The sequence below is a fragment of the Taudactylus pleione genome, unplaced genomic scaffold (assembly GCF_031769625.1).
Source record: "Taudactylus pleione unplaced genomic scaffold, aTauple2 ptg000205l, whole genome shotgun sequence".
Taxonomy (NCBI): domain Eukaryota; kingdom Metazoa; phylum Chordata; class Amphibia; order Anura; family Myobatrachidae; genus Taudactylus; species Taudactylus pleione.
Window position 1 is genome coordinate 1,522,721 of NW_028284607.1, and position 21,702 is coordinate 1,544,422.

General features: G+C 39.7%; 1 protein-coding gene across 2 annotated transcripts in view; it reads left to right on the top strand.

The window, feature by feature from the left end:
* Window positions 1-2,414: 2,414 nt before the first annotated feature.
* Window positions 2,415-21,702, top strand: part of HIC2 (HIC ZBTB transcriptional repressor 2) — a 36,099-nt gene continuing 16,811 nt past the window's right edge. The window contains exon 1 of one of the 2 annotated variants that reach the window (XM_088477945.1): window positions 2,415-2,485. In XM_088477945.1, the coding sequence (XP_088334071.1) occupies window positions 2,481-2,485 (5 nt within the window). In that variant the 5' untranslated portion in view covers window positions 2,415-2,480. Of the gene's footprint in view, window positions 2,491-21,702 lie in introns of both variants that reach the window. The other variant, XM_088477946.1, reaches the window with a different exon arrangement.

Consider the following 21,702-nt stretch of genomic DNA (forward strand, 5'->3'; position numbering starts at 1 on the left):
TTGTTGGAGAATCAACATCTGGGCCTGAAGTCCTACAGTTTTAGGGGACGCAGAGTACCGCCACTATTCTCTAGGGGAGAATATCTGTAGACAATAGCCCATACTCAGCTCTGAATTTTACATTTCTGCTAAATGAATGTGGTATAACACATTGCTGACCCTGAAAGCGTTAATGCATTTTGTACTTGGCAAGGATTTTTATAGGTGGAAAATGAATTGTTTGGAAGTGCCCTGCCAGTGTATACAGAACTTGTATGTGCATGTTACTGCTACATTTGCAGGATCCTAGCTTTCACTATCATTTTCTATAGAGGTGTTCCTGTTTCTTTGCGCTTACATATGGAAAAAGAAAATAATATTGCTCATCAAATTAAATGGACTGTTGACTTATGGGTTTTGGATATTATATTCATACCTTTAGAAGATCCTAACCAAATTTGATTATGTCTTATTTACTAAGTATACAAATCTGAGGGGAGAGGGGGTGATATTTAAGGAAAATGATACAAAAACATTCTTGCCACAAGCACCACTGCATGTTTCCAAAATAGAAATGGCCAGCTTATTATATATATATATATATATATATCATAAATAAATGGCCCATCGTGGGTTATGTCAGGAACTGAATGAGGTTGACCTCAGCAAGGCACTAAGGTATTATGTAAGAGAGAGAGAGAGAAAGATATTACAGGGGGAAGGGGTGAAGAACTGAGTGTCTGGCTAATGTCAGAATAGATCAGGCTAAAATTAATCGATGTTTAACCTGTAAGCTATATTGTTTAAACACAAGTGTCTAATATTGCTTTAATGTATTACATTCTGCCTCATACGCTACACATTGCTTGGGTATATGTTGGTGCTGTTTAAATAATAATTTTTCATAACATCAACTTTAATGATGAAGGGTTAATAAGTAAAAGATACACGTGCTTGAATGGGTGTGTTTAGCTTGAGCTACAGATTTAAATCATTACATTTAAATACAAGTATGGGTCCTGCCAACTCTTTGTTGAGTCGATACAGGATCAGAATGACCACTTTTGCCTTGTTTGAACCTACAGTATTATATGTGTATATATTTTATACATGCATTAACTGTAGTGATTTTTATCCATACTATTTTTATTTTTGTCTTTTTGGTGTGTACAGAGTACTATGTAATATTAGTATCTGCTTATAAAACTGAAGTTATTAGAATTACACAAGGGAAAGCAGTGTGTGTACCTTAGGGCTTGGTAAATGGTTGACATCTGATATGCAATGCAGGAGATGCTCAGGCTTGCCCATAATGGGTGTGGGCAGTTGTTTCTAGTGGCCCATCATTCCTGTACTTATTATGCACCAATGCCAGACCATCCCCGCTTACAAGGACGCACAGCCCCCACCCTAACACTATGTCACAAAATGTATGTATACCATATGTAAATAGCAGTAGATAGGGGCTCAGCTGCTTCATGCAAAATTTAACTATATGTCTGAATAGAAAATTAAGTGATAAAGCATTATGCATTACAGCTAGAAGACCCAAATGACTCCCTGTGCTTCCTAAAGTATATGGTATAACCAAGCATACCTCTTATACAATAATAATAAAAATATATCATGTAATGTGCTGCACAGTATACTAATGCTATATGAAAATGTTAACGTCAATATGCAAATCTACTTTTATTGTTGGAACTACATATATCCAAGTGTGATTATCTACCACAATAAAAAGATCCAACAAAATATTAATTTACAGAAATTATTTTTTTCTTTTTATAAAGCTCCAACATATTCTAAAGAGTTGTACACTAGGTAAAAAAAATAAAGATATGCAGACAATGATAACAACAAAGCATTAAAATGACACAAAGGGTGAGAGAACCCTGCACTTACAATATAAAATAAATATAAATAAATGATGTCATAGTCATAATTAACCATTTACATTTATAGAAACAATGCAAATAACGTATTTATGAAAAAAAAATGCAAATCACATTTGGCTGTAAGACTACACCATTGGCAGTGACGTCACCAGCCAGTCCTATGATCATTTGATAGCACTTAGAAGAACATGATGTCATGTAACAGTAGGGTATTAGAGCTACAGTAATACCCCATTCTGTACCACCCATGTTCCACAGTGACCAGCACACTCCTCTACTATATGCTTCTTTCTGTTGTTGTTTTAAGCCCCCGTGCCCTCTGCTCAGTTCCCTCACTCCATTTCTCCTCCTTTCTTGTGCCATTCTCCCCTCCCGCTTGTGCCGCCCTCGCTCTCTATTCTCTCCTGTGCCCTCCTCTCCCTCCTCCCCCTCCCCGGCTCTGTCGCCACCTCTCCCCCGTGCCCTCCCTCCCTCCCTCTCTCTCTCTCTCTGGCTCCCGTTCATATTGCAGGTCAGGGGTGAGTCCCCCACGTCACGCTGGAAGATGGCGGCCGGGTGGCTGTGAGATGAGGAGCTCGGGGCTGCACTGACAGAGCCGCACACATGCAGTAAGGTAACCGGTGGGAGGTCACGCGTGGGCATAGTGGCGGGTCACGTGAAAGGGGATGCTTCGGGGATGTGTGGGTAAGAGCGCTTTTCTAGTCCTTGTTCCTTTTGGGGTCGGGGTGGTCCCAGTGCATGGCATAGGGGGTGCACAGATTGCTAGTGGCATGGTGATGCAGGGCACGACGCGATGCCTGGGTTACGGGTGGGCAATTGTAAAAGATCCCTGACACATGCAGCCCTGCGTTGTGTGTGACTACTCGGCAGTGGAGACTGATGCTGTTGGCTTTTGGGGGTGCCATGGTTTAAGGGTTCGGCCTTACCCGGGCACCGCGGGCGTGACTGTATGGTGCTTATATGCTGTTTAGCTTCGTGCATGTTGTGGCTGCATTAAGTGTAAACGTGCCTGGATGTGGGGGTTGGGGGTGTCTCTGTACTGGGGGCTGTGTAAATATAGAGAGTAAGTACACCGTACGGGTGGGTGTTTTGGGTGCAACACTGGCTTCACAATGGGGGGATGGTGGCTGGTATGTTGTAGGGATAGTAGGTGTGTAGGGTGGGCGTGGAGCTAATCTTATCTTAATCAGTTTTCTGCTGCCAGCTGGCCCCAACCAGCCTGCATCACTGGCACAAAGTGTGTCTGTGTGTTTTTTTTATTATTTTATTTTTTTGGGGGGGGGAGCATTTATTCCTATGAGACTGTATTTGTCCCATAAGTAGTTTGTGTATCCCTTTCACATTTAACCCTACTCTATAGTTTATAAGGTTGGTGTTCATTATTTTCCATGGTAAATGTATTCCATAACTCTTTCTAACACCACATAGGTTATTGTTATTAGCTTTAGTTTTACGTTTGTACTCAGTCTGCTCTGTCCTGTTTGTTTGTTGGACCTAGCAAAAACATTTAGTCTAACCCTTGTGGATTCTCAGTATGTACACGTATAAACCCCTTCATTGCTATAGGGCAACTGGCAGGAGATTGCGGTTAATATTAACTCTTTTCCTGCTGGTTTGCTATGACAAGTCTATTGCTCACTCAATTCAGTCTTTTATGTAATAAGGTCACTTTCTACCTGAAGATTGTATGTGACAGCTTAATTATACAATAGTCTATTTGCTTTCAATTGATTTTTGCAGACTGAAATGTATGCCTGTACTTGCTGATCTGGCATGAATTCCATGCCTCTGTGAAGCCTTGAGAGGGTTAATTTCAGAGCGTTGACTTGCTACGTATGCGATCTTTATGCTTCTCACGCATGTGTGTGTTGTAGGGATGGGAACCTGCTCTTCTATGGTATTAAGGTAAATACAAGCTGGATATTGGCTTCATCATATACTTAGTAGTTAAGGAGGGGTGTGGGCACTGGGTGCTCCAAGATTTCCACTGAAAAAGTGAAATACAGATGCTACATATCTTACATGGAATGTGTAGCCTGTTTTTCTGTAAGTTTGGCTCCGTAAAAAAAATACAAATTAATTTTACGTCTAAAGAGGTCAATCATATATAATGTCCTTATGGTTGATTGCCCATGCTTTACGTGTAGTGATTTAGTACTTCCTGTGATGTTTGATCAATTATGCTGATGTGTTACAGAATTCTCACTCTAAACCCATCTGAAAGGTAGTGGGAGACTGTTATGTGACGACCGCAAATGTATTGGTATATTGTTCTAACAACACAGAAGTGATGTAAGTTCCATTATATGATTGAATGCAATAATCGCATTTTAGATTTCGTGGCACAGGCGCTGTGGATTTTTGTATCATATGAGCTATTCAATTAACAAAAAATTGTGACTGGACACTTCTTGAAGTATACCAAAATGACTCAGTGGAAAAAACGTGAGCGTTCTGTTAAGGAGTGGCTGTCTACGGATGAAGAAGTCAGGTAGATAAAGTAACAATGACCCAAATAAATGCTGTTCACTGTAAATATATAGTCACCTGGTTCCAATTGGATGCAGTTTAGAAGTTGATCATGACTTTTTTTTTTTTTTTTTCTCCGTCTTAGTTTTTAAATTTTTATGTGCTTAGACAGATCCTTATGAGACTGTTCAATAATTTTTGGTTTAGGGAGTTTTTCACTTTTTCTCCAACTTTCAAGCCCTTTTTCAAATGGAACACATTCATGTAGTGCCTTTGGCAGATTTGTTGGTATTTCCCCTGTTTGGTATGGAAGGCTTCAGATTTTAGGTGAGAGAACCTGGGAGTAATAACAGTATGGATGTAGATCTGAAAAGAGCATACCTGATGTGTAACAAGCACAGATTTGTCACTCTTCCCACCTCGTGCTCCTAGGTCTCCTTCTAGGCAGAAACCTGCTTGACATTGCAGCCTTGTAACATAGGTGGCAGTTTACTTCATTTTATAAATGTATTCTTTACCTGTTCTCCTATGCGTGTCAAGCAAGTTTAACATTTAGACATGTGGTAGACCCTATAAAACATAAGTCCATCTGCGCCACCTGTGCACGTGAGCAACTTTTGTATTATACATTTAGCATATCTTATGCTGGGTACACATATGTACCCAGCGATGCGACAGGAATCGATTCACCCCCACCGACGGGCTGACATTTGAGGCGGCTGGTACACATTAGACGATCCGGTGCTTGAACGCCCGATATGTTGCCCCCTGCTGCATCCCACTGCGTGGTGTCGTCAGTCACACTGTCAGATTGAGCTTCATGTAGGGCCGACTTGACGATGCGGCTGATGACCCAGAAGGAGCGTGTAACGGCCAACATAGTGGGTACACACTACACAATTTTGCCGATATGTTGGCCAAATCCGTTGGATCCGGTGAAATATCGTCTAATGTGTACCCACACTTGCTCTTGCGTCCACTTAGCCTTGGAAAGCTGGGTCTGGGGCGTTTACATGTAAGTTCAGTGTAGTATAGACCTAGAGACGCAGGGCATTCACACCCCTTTGCAGTTGATTTTTGGGAAGCATATCTTTGCACATCCCATAGACATGGTACAAGTTTCAGAGTTGATTATAGCAGCCGCATCTAAATGCTAGATTACAATTTTAATGATACGTGCAATTCAGTAAACAGCAGTAAAAATGTAATTGTACAGATGTGTACTTTGCATATGGACAAAAGTTGCATTTTTAATTCTTAATTGAGCTCTTATAGGTATGAAAAATGGTACTCAATGTAGAGTTGGTCATATCCCTGGAATCCCATTTATGTTTATTATAAATAAATAAGTACTGCTGGAGCCTAATTTATGAGCTTCTTTTCTATCGATGGGTCTTCACTCGCTCATTATAAGATCCTGCTGACTTGACTAAGTGGCTCCTTAATTCTGTATTATTTTGTGTATCCCTGGCTCGAGATATAGGCCCATGCATTATTCTTTGAAATTACGATCTGAATTAATCAAAACTTTTGATAATACTACAAAGATATGTGTTTATGGATGCATCAGGGTCCTTGTGGTGGCTGAAGAAACCCAGTTTTTCTTTTATCTGGGTGTAAGGAAATTCTAAAACCAAGAAAGAAAAACCAATAGGTGCTCTGCACCAGATACAAAAAAATGTGAATTCAATTAATTTTGTTTGTAAACATTAAGCAAGTTATTTATAGAACAAGTACTCGATCCAATTAGACACTCGTGAGTGCGAGTCATCGCGACAATGGCCACAACTGACGACAATTCGCATAAAAGTGCTGGCAGCCCCATAGGCTCTGAGCAAAATGATGCGAATTTGGGCTCGGAGCTGGCCACGAGGGGTGCGAGATGCTGTGCTGGTGTCTTACTGCTGTGGTAACAGCAACTCGCACTCTTCGCAATCAATTGAATTGACCCCTAAGAATTTTCATTTTCTAATGAGAGCAGTGAGGGGATACATAGAAGTGAATACCATTCAATTGTCCGAAAAATCCTGAAAAGAATATTTCACCATACCATTTTTAATAAAGCACTGTACAATTTGATCCGTTTTAATGAGATTGTCTTTACAGTCAATGAAGTGATTTGTATGTTAATATGGGCACTTTCTCCGTGACATCTGAATGGCGATTCATTTTATTTTAGCAGAGGACATAACATGGCAGCTCCTATTTGTGTTGGAGTAAATACATATAGCCAAGTACTGTTGTTCCCTCAGTCTAATGTCGTCTGATATGCAGTACTGAGTGCAGAAAGATAGTTGTTGCAGGGACACCCGTTGTCTTTGTTTAAGCCACGTATTCTTTTACCATAGGGTTAAGCTCAGGAACGGCTACTCTTACCATCTGTGTAATTATTGGACCCCCTCCTCTCTTTGTTTAGTTTTTAAATGATAAAGTGCCACTTACAAGGATTGGCAATAGTTGAATAACTATGTACAGGTACGTTACAATGTTTGGATCACTGTAATCTAAAATACTGAACAGTTGGCTGTTTGTTTTTATTTTTCCCTGAGTCACCCGGCATCGTTTATCTTGTTATGCAAAGTGTTGCTCTGCAGAGTGGTTGGGGGAGACCTCTTGGATGGTACATTTCCTGATGCCTCTCAGCACAAAGGAGAAGAGAAAAGGGAGATAAATTGCAACCCTGCAAGTGGCCAGCTTTTCACTAGCAATCTGATCCTGATGTCTTCAGGGCTATTATTTACAAGGGGGCGGGGGGCTTACAGTCCAGGTTTAATTATTTAAATCAGTTTAACCCGAATGGGTCAGCACATATTGCCCTTTTTATTATTCTGAGGGAAGTCCCTTGCTGCATCTCACATGCAGTCACATGACCATCCCCTTTTTGTGACTGATTTACCAGGTGACTATTGGACGTTATTTATGTTTAGGAGACCACTATTTACATATTTAGAACCAAATGAGTTTGTCATGTATGGGAAAGGTGGCTGATAAACTGATCTGGTACCGAGCAATGTGTTTTTGTTTATTTGAATTGTTGATATTTAGGAATTGGATTCAGTGGTTTACAAATTGGTTCTGATTCTTATTGTCCGATCTTGGAATTTTTCACAAGAATGTTGCTTGTTTTGTGCCCGCTCAGTAGGGTAGTTGTCCGCCATGCTTGCTTGCCTGCCTTCCATGCAACCACAGGGAGTTTTCCCAGAGTACATTGGTGCTGGTTCTGAAGCAGAGACTGTTGGCAGCATTTTTTTCATTCCTAATTTCCTGGAAATTGAACCACAGATTATAAATGGTAAACCTAATTTAAATGGAATCTCATTCATTCTTCTATATTTTTTTTACATGTTTTAGTGAAAAAATTAATTCTGCGGTTAAAGTATTGCTTTGGAACAGAGAAAGCTTATTTTGCACCCAACCAACACTGATCAATGCTCCATTTAGTCTTTCTGTAATGCATTCCTTTCTTCTTAAGCAAAGTAAGGAAGGGCATCAATGAAAATGATTACCATGTTACATATTCTGCTTCTCATGGAAAACGGGGGAAGACGTTTTCCATGGCATGGTTCAAATGCACCTTGAGTTCTTTTTTTCTTTTTCTTTCAATTAGTACATGTAAATTACTCCTATCTAGGTAGAAGTTAGCATTGGCATACAGTGTAGTGGGCATAGATATTATTTTGAAAGTGATTATTGTAACTTAACTTTCTGTATCGTAATCTTTATTAGAGACTTCTTATGGTGCGTACACACGGGAGGAGGTTCGGGCGATGACCGGCGACTACCAATGGGAGCGCGCATTGGTAGTTATCGTTCATCGTTTTGGGGCTGAAACTGGACGATTTTTTTGAACCATAACGACGACATTGTTGTTCAGTCGTCCAAACAAATCGACCCGTGTGTACTCGCCTTTACACTGATGTTTAGTATAATCTTGGCTGAAAATACAGATTTCTCCTTTTTAACATTTTGTAACCAGCCTTATTTTCCCAACTGTACTTCTCTGCATCCGTACTTTTAACCCCTCTGCCGTGTTTTCAGGTTTTATTTAATCTCCAGTGTACACTTATGCTATTATTTATCTTCTGTTCCCTCACTGCTGCCTTCATAATGGGTTAATGGTTACCACAAACGATTCCTGAAAAGTCTGTGCTTAGTAATAACTCAGTGCACAATGTAGCGAGGGTTTGATCCTTCGCCAAGATAAATGCAGACACCGCACAGATAAAAGGCCTCATGGGCTGCCCTACCTGTTCTTCAGTAAGAGTGAGGTGTGACTGCTGCTGGAACCGGTCCCAGCAAACCACCAGCCTGGGTAATATTCTCACTCACTCTTCTGTGTTTGACTCCGGTGTGTACCTGTTCTAAAGCAGGAAGTGGTCAATGACAGCTCTACCTGACTGCCACAAGACTTCTATCGAATAGCTAGGGCAAAGTGAGCTACTTCATTTGTCCTTGCAATTTTATATACTCGTGTTTGGGATATATTTACATTTGTACATGTGTGCTGCTTTCTGTTGAGACACTCACTATGTAAATAAAATATATATATATATTTATACACACGCACTTATATTTAAATACACAGGATGCCCAGGTGTTCAGTCCAACCACTGGCTCTGCACGTGTAATACAAACTAAAAAAAGACAGGGTCTTTGTATATTCATTATCATTCATCATAATTTTTATTTTTTTCTTTTGTGTAAAAAAATTAATGTGTGTGTATATATATATTAGTGTGTGTTTGTCATCAAATAGCATTTATTTATAGTGAAAATATTCATCTGCTTTTGTTTAACTGAACAAAATAATGTACAATTCAAGAACCCATATATCCGATTTTGTGAAGCCAGGGAAGATGTGAATCCACTGACCTCCATAGAAATGGCTTGCTTGTAGATGCCTTGTAACTTATTCCAGAGGTGACTAGGTTTGATGGTTTTCTTTTTGTTTGTTTTTGACCAACTTGATTATAGGTATTGGTTAATGTGCTTGGTGAAAATGACCAAGCATACCAGTAAAACCTTTATCAGGGTTTGCTAATAACCACAGCCATTATTTCAGTGCAATCATCGATTGGTCACACCACCTTAATTATTAGGGCTATTCATATAAATACATTACACAACCAAATGTGCAAACCATACAAGTACCAGCATTGCCACACATTGCATCCATAGCACCTCCAGGTAACTGCCAGTGTTCCACAATACAGTATACCAGAACTCTTAATATGCAAGCACCAGTGACTACATCAGCCTGTGTCTCGCAGTACACTATAGCCAGTACCCCTACATATCATCCAGTGCCCACCTAGTGAGTTTTATGAAGAAACTGAGATTAATGCTTGTCATGCTGATGTCAGCCATTTAAGTGAGACATATATATATATATATCATAAGCATTTCGATTTCATATACAGAGATAAACATATCTGCATGTGTCCCATATGTTCCTGATTTGTGTACTCCTTACCACCTTCAAGAAATCACCCATTGAAGATGTACAAATATGGTGTAAGACCTGCACTGTAAATTATAATACCTTTGTAATAACATGTATGATCTGCCCTACACCCAACATGCAGGAGAGGGTGAATAGGTAGAAACACTGGCAGAACCTGCTATGTATGAACACCACATTCAGTTTATGGTCATTAATGGGTTTGTAACCTCATGACTGACAAATACATTCACAGACTATGTGTAAGATAATTATCATGTAAAGATAAAATGTCAGAATTCATTGATGGAAAGAGACTTGTGCTGTCTCAATCTACATACTCCTGTGAGAATAGGCACCTTTTAGATTGACCAATGCTGTGGAGTTACATTTACTGTAAATTGCATACCTTAGACTGGATGTCTGGGTAGAGTGTTTTATATAAACATGTTGCAGAAGCTACATCTGAATTGCACATCTCTAAATGTGCATCTGCTTCCTTTGCCATGTTACTGGCTGCTGTCCTGGTTATTCTCCGGGTGCACTGTGAATAATACATAAGCTCATTTCTCCCTGGCCTCTCACCCCGCCTGCATTACACATCAAGAGCCATTCTCCATCTCCCTGAAAGCTTCTCCATTACTCGGGGGCTTTTTTTTCTGTATTCCAATAATGCATCAACCAACGGAAACACTCTCTGTGATAAGTGTGTCCAGCATCCTTTAGAGCTCTCCCCTTAAGGTACCCACGGGGCCTGGTTTATGGATGGGTTCCGGTGTTGAGAAGCAGGATCAGAATATTCCTTAGTCATGTTAATTGGTACTGTCCAAAACTTGTCAACATGCTTTAATGTACAATAATATAGCTTAATGTCCATCTTGCAGAAGTAATTCTCTGGGATGATCCTGCTTTATACTCTGCTTTTTGTGACATCAAAAGGCTATATATATATATAATATTCTTTTGATCTATCTATTTTGAAGGCGAACCCTCCCATCCTTTTTCACTCCCTGATCAGTCCTGTTGTTGCATGTACTTAAGACCTCAAAATATCTACTTATGAAAATGCATTGTGTGACTGGCATACTTGTCATTTACATTGTGTGACATAACTGCTGTCACAGACCTTCTTTACTGCTGGAATAAAAGCTTAATGTGTTTTGTGATGAGAAACTTTTGTACGTTTGCTGCAGACTCCTATGCTTCATGTGGTGACTGGCTGTCTGTGCACCACTATCTGGAAGGAGATGGCTCTCCTGCGCTGCATATCTGTGTGACTATTACATGTAGGTCAGGCTTGTAAAGCATGAATCAGCCTGTGTGGAGGAAATGCATTGAAAGCATTCCAAACTGCAGGGCCTTTTACTAGTGGAGCTGGCTGCAGTCCAGACTTTGGGGAATCAAAGGAAGAAGCCACTTTGTGCTCCCTAAAGCATCCCTGTAATGCTGTGAGCCAGGTCTGTCACTGAACCAGTCATTGGAATGACTGCATAGAACTATTTTATAAGGTACAGAAAAAAAAATAAACTGCCTGACTTACTCATTTCATAATTAATTGAAGCATTAGGTGCTGGTGTTGAGTCCAGTGATGTAACTAGGCCTACTATTTTAAAAAAAAATTTTTTAATTTAAAACCTCTTTATGACTAACTCCAAAACAAGCAACATAAATAATTGCCATGTTTATTTCCTGTAATGATTGCGTACCCTTTAGGTGCAAGCACAGCATTTAGTTGATCTTGGGCAAACAAGATTGTTTATTGTTTTTTTTAACAGACTTAGAGGGGAATTCAATATGAAACGTAAACTGCGCTGTCGAAGTTTACGTTTCATATCGGAGATTTTACCTGCGTTAAAGTATCGGGCGCGCGCCCGTTTATCCCCGTATTCAATATGAAATTAACGAAAACGGAAGCCTGCAAAGTTGGATTTGCGTAAAGTTACGAATTTTTCCTTAAAAAAATTGTAGGACCCCCCCTAAAGTTGTAAAAACATGGGGGATCACTATGAGTACCCCCGTTTTAGCCTTTAAATGAAAGTCGGGGATTTAAATAGCCGCAGCAGGTGTTTTTTCCCGACATTGAAGAAGTGTTGCAGAAGAGCACTTAGGTTATTTTTTTTGTTTTTTTTTAAGTGGTCCCATCAAATTTGGGGTACATGAAAATGGGTGCTAGCATATTTTTAAGTCCCTAAATTTTTTAAAAATTCTGCAATTGTGCACCTGCCGCTATAATTCTATTCTAGAAAACATCTGCCGCATACTTGCAGAATAGCCCTGAACCTATTTCCCTATTTTTAAACAATTTTTTTCCCTTTTTTTTTTTTTTCCACCCCAATTTTAAATTTTTTTTTTTTTTGGGGTGTCCCTATTTTTTTTTTTTTTTCAAACTTTTTTTGACCGTTCTTTTTTAAATGTCATTCCCAGGGGTGCAGGCTATTTTTTTTATTTTTTTTTAAGCCTGCACCCCTAAACCCCAATGCTGCACCTTTTTTCGACACCTATTCAATGGGGAAAAGTTATCCCCGTTTTTTATCAAAGACTTTTCAAACCTGCGAAGTCTTTGAAATTGAATACGGTGTAAAGTAAAACCTGCAATAATGACGTCATAGGTGCGATATTAACACAAAAATGATATTTTCGCTCCCATATTGAATACCCCTGTTAGTTTTTCTTTTCCATTTCAGGCCTTCTCTGAAGGTGAATGGCTGTGATAGGATCTGGAAACTCAATTTTTTTTTTTTTTTTTTTGTGGACAATAATCATGACAAAGCCAAACAGGATTTATGGGAGTGTGTATGGAGTAACCTTGTATTTGAGATGAAGTATCTATCATAAAATTATTAATTGAATGATTGATTAGCCCATCTTTTAAGAGAGGTCCTAGTCTGCCCAGGGGGTCCCTAGACACTGGGCAAACAGCTGCTTATTCGGCACGAGATCTATTGTTTGTGTTCTCTGCCTGAGCTCTTGGGTTTCATGGGCAGATGCCAGCTTACATAGCGTGAATGGTAACGAGTGTCAGAAATTCCTGGAAAAGCATTTCCTCCGCTCCAGGTCATCTGCACGCTGAAAGCAAAACAGGCTTGTGTTGGCAAACTGGCAGCGTTCCTGATGGGTGTATTTATTTATTAGCTTCCAGCGTCCCTTTTTTTTTTTTTTTATTATAATCTTAACCCATTCATCTCACTGGATCTGTATATTTTCCCTTATACCTGGCTGTATTCTGTAACTATTCTGGGGTAATCCCCTGCCCTCAGCCTATTTCATACTGTCTTTATTCTTCTAACTGATCTGAAGGTCGAAATTTTTAGAAGGATTTGATTCCTTCTTATGCTTAAGGTTACAGTGAATCATCCAGTGAATGAACAATTAAGAAAATTCTCTTGTTTAAGAGGATGATGTTTGTAGCAGATGCAACATAGTCAGTTTTGTGACATATCCAATCATCATTACTGTATCTACTTTTTGAAGAAATTGTGGTTTAAAGTTTGTAGTAATAGTTAGAATTTTACAACCAAAAAAACAGGAGAGGTGCAGAAATGACCAGTGATAGAATACACAAAGCCAGCAAATGAACATGCAAGACCAGTGAATGAACAATGTAACTTAAGGTGCGTACATACGGTACGACTTTGCAGGAAGATGTGAACGATAATATCGATCATATCGTCCATTTTCTGGCCCCTTCCAAACCCCAAACAACGGACGATGTGCGAGAACGGATGGTTGATAACGACCATCGCCCGTGCATGCAGTCCAACCTGGCCGATATCGACCAGGTTACCATAGGCACCCGTGATCGTTGATCGTGGGTCGTTCTAGTCGTTTGGGGGGGTTGGTGGTGTGCTGGATGATTGATATCCATCATCCAGCAAATGCAGGATGATCAGACCGTGTGTATGCACCATTACTTTAATAAAAAGGCAACAGGTCAACCTACTTAGATGGTATGTTAAATCGAAATACAAGATACTACAAGTAGATTAATAATTAATTGAAGAAAAAGATAATTTGATGTTTAAATACTATTAAGCATCTTTTTTGCCTATAGTTAAGTATATCTGTAACACTGTATACTCCAGGGGTGGGAGGTACTAAAGGCTGAAATGTGGTCAAAACTTTGAAAACTCCAGTTTTTGGAGTTTTTACCGCTTCTCCATATGTACCAAGCTCCGGAATGCGAAACATTCCAGATCCTGGACCCGGAATGTACCTATGGGCTTCTTCTCGCCCTTCCCCCCCCCACCGAGGGGAATCCAATCTGATCTTATCGGGACAGCTGTCCTTCACAATTTTAATCAAATTTCTAGATAAGAGACTGAATGTACCTCTTTGTGTGTGTGATGCTTAGTACATCCTGCCCCATATAATTTTGAACCAGTTCTATTTTTCCTTCACAATGTTACTGGCGTACCATATTTGGTCCTCCTTTCTCAGGCCGTTTCCAAGAAGTCAGACCGGATATGGTCACGGTGCTTACAGTCAGAATTCCGATGCCTGCAGGTCTTTACCCCTAATCCACCGGTCCTGCAGCCTAACCCTCCCCTATGCCGATATTCCGAGCACCGGCATCCAGGATGGTGGCTACATCTTCATACTTCAACTTGGTTATGGATTTTATCTTTTACTATACCTGGATAAAACTCTCCCTCATATTCTACAATAACATATATACATTTTTGACCAACTGTTGGCCTCCATCTACATTCTCTTCATTGAAGTTTTCGCCTGAATTATCAAGGGGGAAATTCAGTTGTTTTTGTGCACCTAATTGCCCATCTAAATTGTTTCAGTTTTTTGCACATGTTGCGCCCAAATAGACCAGATTTAGCCACGTAAATCTGCTAAACCAATCTAAAGTCCTGCTTAATGAGTCCAAACCAGGAACTTTTCTCCGATTTCTGCTTGCCACCTTAAGTAGGCATAAGCAGATATCATGCATGCGCTCGTCGGCAGAAACAATTGAATAGCTACGATTGGCGCTCAAAAGCCCCGGGGCATTCGTTAAGTTTTTTTTCATTTGGTATAATGTAATTTAAATTAACCTTCATTTTATAGACTAGAATAAACAACAATAATCTAACAATTTGTTCATTTACTGAAAGAAAAAAAAAAAACAACAAAAAACTGATCATGGCATCCGGTAAATGAATACCCCCTTATCCAAAGCTATGCACATAGTTTTTCACCTCAGAGTATCAAATTCAAAAGGTGGGTACACACAACGATTTTTTTTTTTTTTGTTAACAACGTCGTTATCGTTAAGTCTTTCAAAAAATTGTTCAGTTTCTGGCCCAAAACGATAAATGACAACTACCAATGCGCGCTCCCGTTTGCAGTTGCCGTTCATCATCCTTTCTGACTGTCCTACATGACTATTTTGTTAGTGAAATCGTTCATACTTTACAGAACCAACGATGACCGATGGCCATTCACTGTATGCATGCTAACAAAATTGTTAATCATTGATAATATCGTTCATTTCATTTATACAAAATCGTTACATTTTTTAATTTTTTTTTCAAGGGAAATCGTTAATAAAAATTGTGGCATACATAAATCGTTACGGGTGTATGCACCTTAACCCTTTAATAGCCTTTACCCATATGCATTGATGTATAAACACTGTACATTGTGATTTTATAAAGTGTTCAGTACAAATTAAGCCGTACATTAGCTTTGTCTTTTGAGAGCAAAGCAGCTCAGACTCCCCAGAAACAAGAAACAGAAATCCATTTACAGCCTAGTCAGACTTTAGGATCCAACTAGAATCCATCTAAAGCTAAAGACATATTGGCCGGATCATTCAGTGTGTGTTCGGCCAATCGGCGCACTCCTACTGCCGTTAGCGAGATTGTCTGGTTGGGACGATATCGCATGTGGCACTATGCAAGGTAATGAAGGACTGACCAACGAATCGTTCTGTCCTTCATTACATCGTTCTGATGTGTCTAACGCCATATTGCTCCAGTGTGTACCCAGCTTAACACCAGAATGCTTCAAAGCATAAAATTAGACACTTGTAATGATTACCTGAGAAAATGACCGCTTATTGTTATACTGTAGTGATCATTCACTGGCTGATTCACCCTACTACCTAAAATTCCCATCCAAAGTAATGGGCAAATCTAAATCATTTGTGGGTCTTTATTTTCTCCATTCAACAATACATCGCAAACTACGACTATTCTCTGCTTTTGTCCCCCCCCCCCATCTTTTGTCACTAGTTCTTGCACTGAAATGAGAAAGAGGAGACAGATTGAGCAGGCAAATATTTCTGGGCAACAGTCTGAATGTAGAAGGAATCATTGTATTGTTCAGTCTGTTTGGATTGCTTACTTTTAAACACCTTCTACATCATGATCATATTGTCTCTAGTGCATGATTTACAAAAAAGTTATACCCCGATGTACCCTGACATTTTATTTAAACCTTTTTGTAAAGGGACAGATTAATGGCAAAGAAAAGTGTCTTGTATGAAATGTTTCTTTTTTAGAATGAGAAGCGTATGCCATTTACTGACAGATCCAGTTCAGCATGAGGAGGTTAAGGGCCAACCCGGGTATGGCAACCTTTTTAATAATGCATACTTATTGCTAGGATATGGTCGTGTGGTCACAAGACATGTTAGGGAAACAAGATTTCAGTATTACTCTTATGCTGTCATTAACCGATTTCCTGCTAGACCTCTCTCTGACAGAGTTGGCATTCTAGTAATCATGTAATCAACATGTTGCCTGCTAATATACACCCCTCTCAATACCTTTTTATATATTGGATTTTGAATTCATTATATAACCGTATTTTGTTACCCTGCTTAGGGCTGTTTGCAGAGGGTTATTGAGTATGTTTCTGCTATGTGTTCTCCAGGTACAGTGAAGATGCATCTCTGTGTGACACAGCAGACCATTGCTTGTGCAGCTTTGATCACACTTGTGTATTCTAAATTTGACTTCCACATGACCAAGAAAAAGGCATTGTGGGGCAGAGTGTGGTCTGCCTTCAGTCTGAAGAGATACTATTTAAATGATTGTATCACTTTACCCTGCCTCCTCCTGTGAATGTCCCTTTCTTAGGATTACCTCTTTCAGGCCTTAATTACATCCCATCTGCAAGAGGCCAGAGGCTTGGTGTCTCTCTCCATCTTGCTCTTGTCACATTTAATGGCATATCATCTGCTCCTCAGGAAGACCTCATCTTAATGTAAAACACAAGTGAATGCAGTTGTCTTTGCATCTGATCAGTGCATTCAGTAGCAAATAGCCAAATGTTACAATTTCCTTCTATGTCCATTGCTTAAATATACATATATCGGTAAGTAGATAAATTAGGTCCGTCACCAGAGCTTAAGCGGGATATTTTGTGTTTTCCACATTCTCACATATTGCAATTGTGCAGTGTTTTGTTGCTTCTAATGAAAGTCTTTGTGGCTTTTGCTAGTAAAATAATTTCTGCGTTGATGGGTTTCTTCAAGTGATACTGTTGCCAACCTTTTATAACAAAGCCTATAGCTAGGTACACACTATAAGATTGTCCGTCCAATCTGGCTGGTTAGAATGGAAATGTGGTAATGTATGGGAGAAAATAACAATTGACCATTTGTTTTGAAATGCCGGAAAACTGACAAACGGTTGTTTTGACAAAATTGGTTAAATCAAATAGATTTAACCAATTTGTTTGACAATTTTTGTCTGTTTTCCAGTGTTTGGGAAGAAAGGTTGATTGTCATTTACTACCAGATTTTCATGTCAACCAGTCAAATTGGACAGGTAATCTGCTCATACACACTAGACGATAAATTTGACGTTATCGTTCATAGCGTTAAATATCGTCCAGTGTGTATGCATGATAATGGGGGGGGGGGTGTCCCCTGGGCTGACTAACGGTCAGGGCTGATGCTGTGGCTGGGGGGCCCGGTGAAAGGGCACCCCTGGCTGTGGCATCAGTCCCCCGTTAGAAAGGGTCCAGGGCCGGTTTTAAGTATACGTGGTACCTCACGTCAATTTTTATTTCTCCGTATATTTAAAACCAGCTCTGTCCCTGCTGACTGGTGCTGGTTCTTAAATTACAGTGGAACCCTACACATATTTTTTTTTCCCCTGTAATGTTAAGAACCAGGACTAACTGGCATACAAATGGTATATGAACACCGTGTTAGACTATGCAGCGCTGTGTTTAAATGTTCAAATCCAATATGATATCAATATATCAGATCGTAATGTTCATGAACAACATCAGGAAAGAAAAAAGGAATTATATATCCATCAAATCAGTCACTCAAAAAAATATAAACAATAAAGGATGTTTCTTGTAGTAACAACACCATATAACGTCTATAATTCAAGCATTACCAATATAGCGTATAATGCTATATTGGTAATGCTTGAATATAATACAGCTCCCGTATATTACTTCATAGCCGTCCTGGGCGATTTAAAATCACAAAAAAAGGACTATATTCCTCAAACCAATTTTCCAATGTAGATCCTGAAGGGCGTATTAGATTATAGTAGTTCACCAAGGAATGAATATTAAAGTCTCGATAATCTCCCCAAAAAAATACTTTTAATTAAAAATTCAAAAACAATCACAATAAAAACAAAACAAGATTCCAGACAGATCTTCTTTAGAAAAGGGTAAATCTCCTTCAAATCACACTTATGTCATTCAGTGATGTTAACTCCGTGTACGACAAAATTGGAGTAGCTTACCGGACCTGCAGGGACCCAACAAGTAGCAGCGTAATTAGCTCCGTCTGTGATGGTAAGGGTATATCCACAGAAGAAATCCTATGTCACCTGATAATACCAGGTTGGTAAATCCTCTGGGCAGTAGATGATACTAAGGGCTCGGCTCTCCCCACACTATCCGACGTGCTCCTGAGCTTTTACTCGCGGCTCATGCGCTGTGTATGACCATCTATCTGATTGTATGGGTCTCAGCCTTGAAAAAGACCCATATAGGGTAGAAACGCGTTGGTAGCTGACTTGGAGACGGAGATTCTGACAATATTAGTCATCGGAGTTGCGCGAGATAAGGAGAACTCAGCGGACAGGTGGCAGATGTTTGCTGGATGCCGGAGCAGCTGAGACCCATACAATCAGATCCTTTATTGTTTATATTTTTTTGAGTGACTGATTTGATGGATATATAATTCCTTTTTTCTTTCTTGATGTTGTTCATGAACATTACGATCTGGTATATTGATATCCTATTGGATTTGAACATTTAAACACAGCGCTGCATAGTCTAACACGGTGTTCATACACCATTTGTATATTAGTTATTATTTACATCCAGCTGTCGGGTGCTAGTGCTAGATGTGGCAGCAGTGTGAAGCGCTCTATTGAAAATTCCTTGTATATTCTACAGGACTAACTGGCATGTCCGGGACTGGTTAGTGTTTTTGGGGGGGAACTCGCGTAATTTAAAAAAAAAAAAATGTATCAATTTTTTACAAGTCTTAACACACAAGCAGCAAGCACATATCTCACTGACATGTGCTGTCTGCTAGCTCGGGAGAGATTTGTAATCTCCTGCAAAACGAGTTACTCGGGAGAGAGATATCTCGTTCTGCTTCACCATCGGCAAACTCGTTTAGCCTCAAATCGCCTGTTGGTAAATTTTGGAATAAAAAAAAGGATTAAATCACCTGAGTTTTGGCGAGTACCAGCAAGATAAATCACTTTGCAAATCGGGACCATCTCGAATCCTAATTTACCCCCAGATGTGTATTACTGGGAACACAAAGCTTGGTAGGGCCACTAGGTTTATTTTGAACCAATTTCTAACCAAGGTCTTTCTCTTGTTTGCCTTTCAGTCTGTGCTCGGTGAGTGATGGATGCAGCGGAGCTAGGGAAAGTACATTATTTCTGCTGAAAATAAGCATTAGATCCTAATTGTAGACAAAAGGGTGCGGTAGCAGCCATTTTCAGAATGTCCAGTAGCTGAATGTACTCTAAACGTCATTTATATAAGCGCATATACAGGCGACTCTGAAGAGCATTTGGTTTCCTTTTAAATGCCTGTCTCATTACTACTAAAGCAAATAAATATTGTATTATCGTGGAAGTTCTGTAGTTATTTGTGTATACTGTGCAATGTTTACCTATGTATTACAGTTCCCTCTGGCAAGTAATAGAGCTAATTGTTTACCTCTCCTTTCTAGGAACACTCCCTAACCGCAGTTGCTGGGCATGGTTCTGCCTTTAGGCCTCTAAACTCACAGCTGGCACCTACCCGGGTGGGGGCGAAGGAGGTGGGGTGTAGTAGCCTTCACGTGGAAACACATATGCGTAAACACAAAAGCTATTTAAATTGATGGATTTTATGAATCCATCACAAAATACAGCTGCATGAAACGGGATCAGCCACTGCAGTTTAGTAATTCGTAATACTAATCATGGCTGTACCTGTTCCAAACCGCACATTTACACGTGTATTCAGAAGAGCTCTTCTTTGCTTCAGCTGACTGCCAGGTCTGGCGGAATATAAAGATAAGAACATACTTTCTGGGTTTGTGCCCAAGTATTTATATTTTTCAAAGCCATTTAAAAGGTTAATCTACTTCCCTTTTTTATTATAATACTAGACGATGGTTTCTTACAAAACAGTAATTTCAAAATACCTTTTTAGGTTATGTTTATTTTCAATTAAAATGTTTGATTTAAATTTTAGGTGGGCAAAAGGAGGTCCGACAAGCCTGTACTAGCAGGCCGTGCAGTGATATATTTTCTGCTTTTTATTATAAAGCCCATAACCTCCCTTACAAATGTAGGCACCTCCATGCAGCACATGCAAAAGGATTGCAGTCTTCATTTTAAGGTCTGCACCCCTCCTATGCAGCCTCCAGATCCATTGATGAGGCAATTGGGAGGTCTAAGTGGCGTGTGAGGACAATTTGCAGCATGTAGAGGTATTTAAGAATTGTTTTTGCAAATGAGGGGGGGGGGGGGGGTTGTAAGGTTTGTGGCAATCTTTTCAGATCATTTGGGGAAGGTTATGCACCCACAATTTAAAACATTTATTTTGAAAAAAAAACAAAAACTCTTTATTTCTAGAATTTTATTATTTGAGAAATATACATAAAACAGTAATTTGCCACATTTTAAGAACTATGCAAATGACACATCGCGACTTTTGGAATTGTGCCTAAAACGGGTGCACGCAGACTCTCTATAAGTGAAATTTGCACGCAAAGAGTATGAACACTTAGCATGCTAAAAAATTATTGTGGCTAATTGACCCCCCCCCCCCCCCTTAAATATAAATACAAACATCCATCTAACACTTCCCACGGTGCGACTGCAAATATCAATTAAGAAATACAATTAGATGGCCATTAAAGCTGACAAGAGCAAGATGGCCACAATTTCATTATAATATAGCTTCCACACAAATTATATTTATACCATCAGTGGGACGGGTCCAGATGTAATCAGCCAATCCAAAACTGCTTTATGCTCATTAGTGTGTATTTTGCATCAGTGGTAGATCAGATACAAGAGAAACTCCTCCTCACAGGCACCTATTTGTCCAGGTTACCTCATTTGCATTTATGTAGACACGCCCTTTCTGTACTTGACTTATGTTTGCCCACGCCTTCCCTCCCCTTTCTGCCTCTCAAGCTTAGGGATTCCGAGTAAGATTTTCTCCATCTGCATATAAACAGGTGCAGAAGTTTCTGTACTGGATGCATGAACACTACAGAAATGTGTATTTTATGCAAAATAGACACTTATACATGAGCCTCTGCATGAGAAAAAGCATTTACTTTGCTTAAAACTTCTAGTAATCTGCATTCTGCTTAGATTGTAATTTTCATATGTCTAGTGGTGTAACTAAAGGGGTCGAGCAGACCTCGTGCCGTGGGCACCGTGGTAATCACAGCAGAGGGGGGCGCCGCCGGCAAAGACA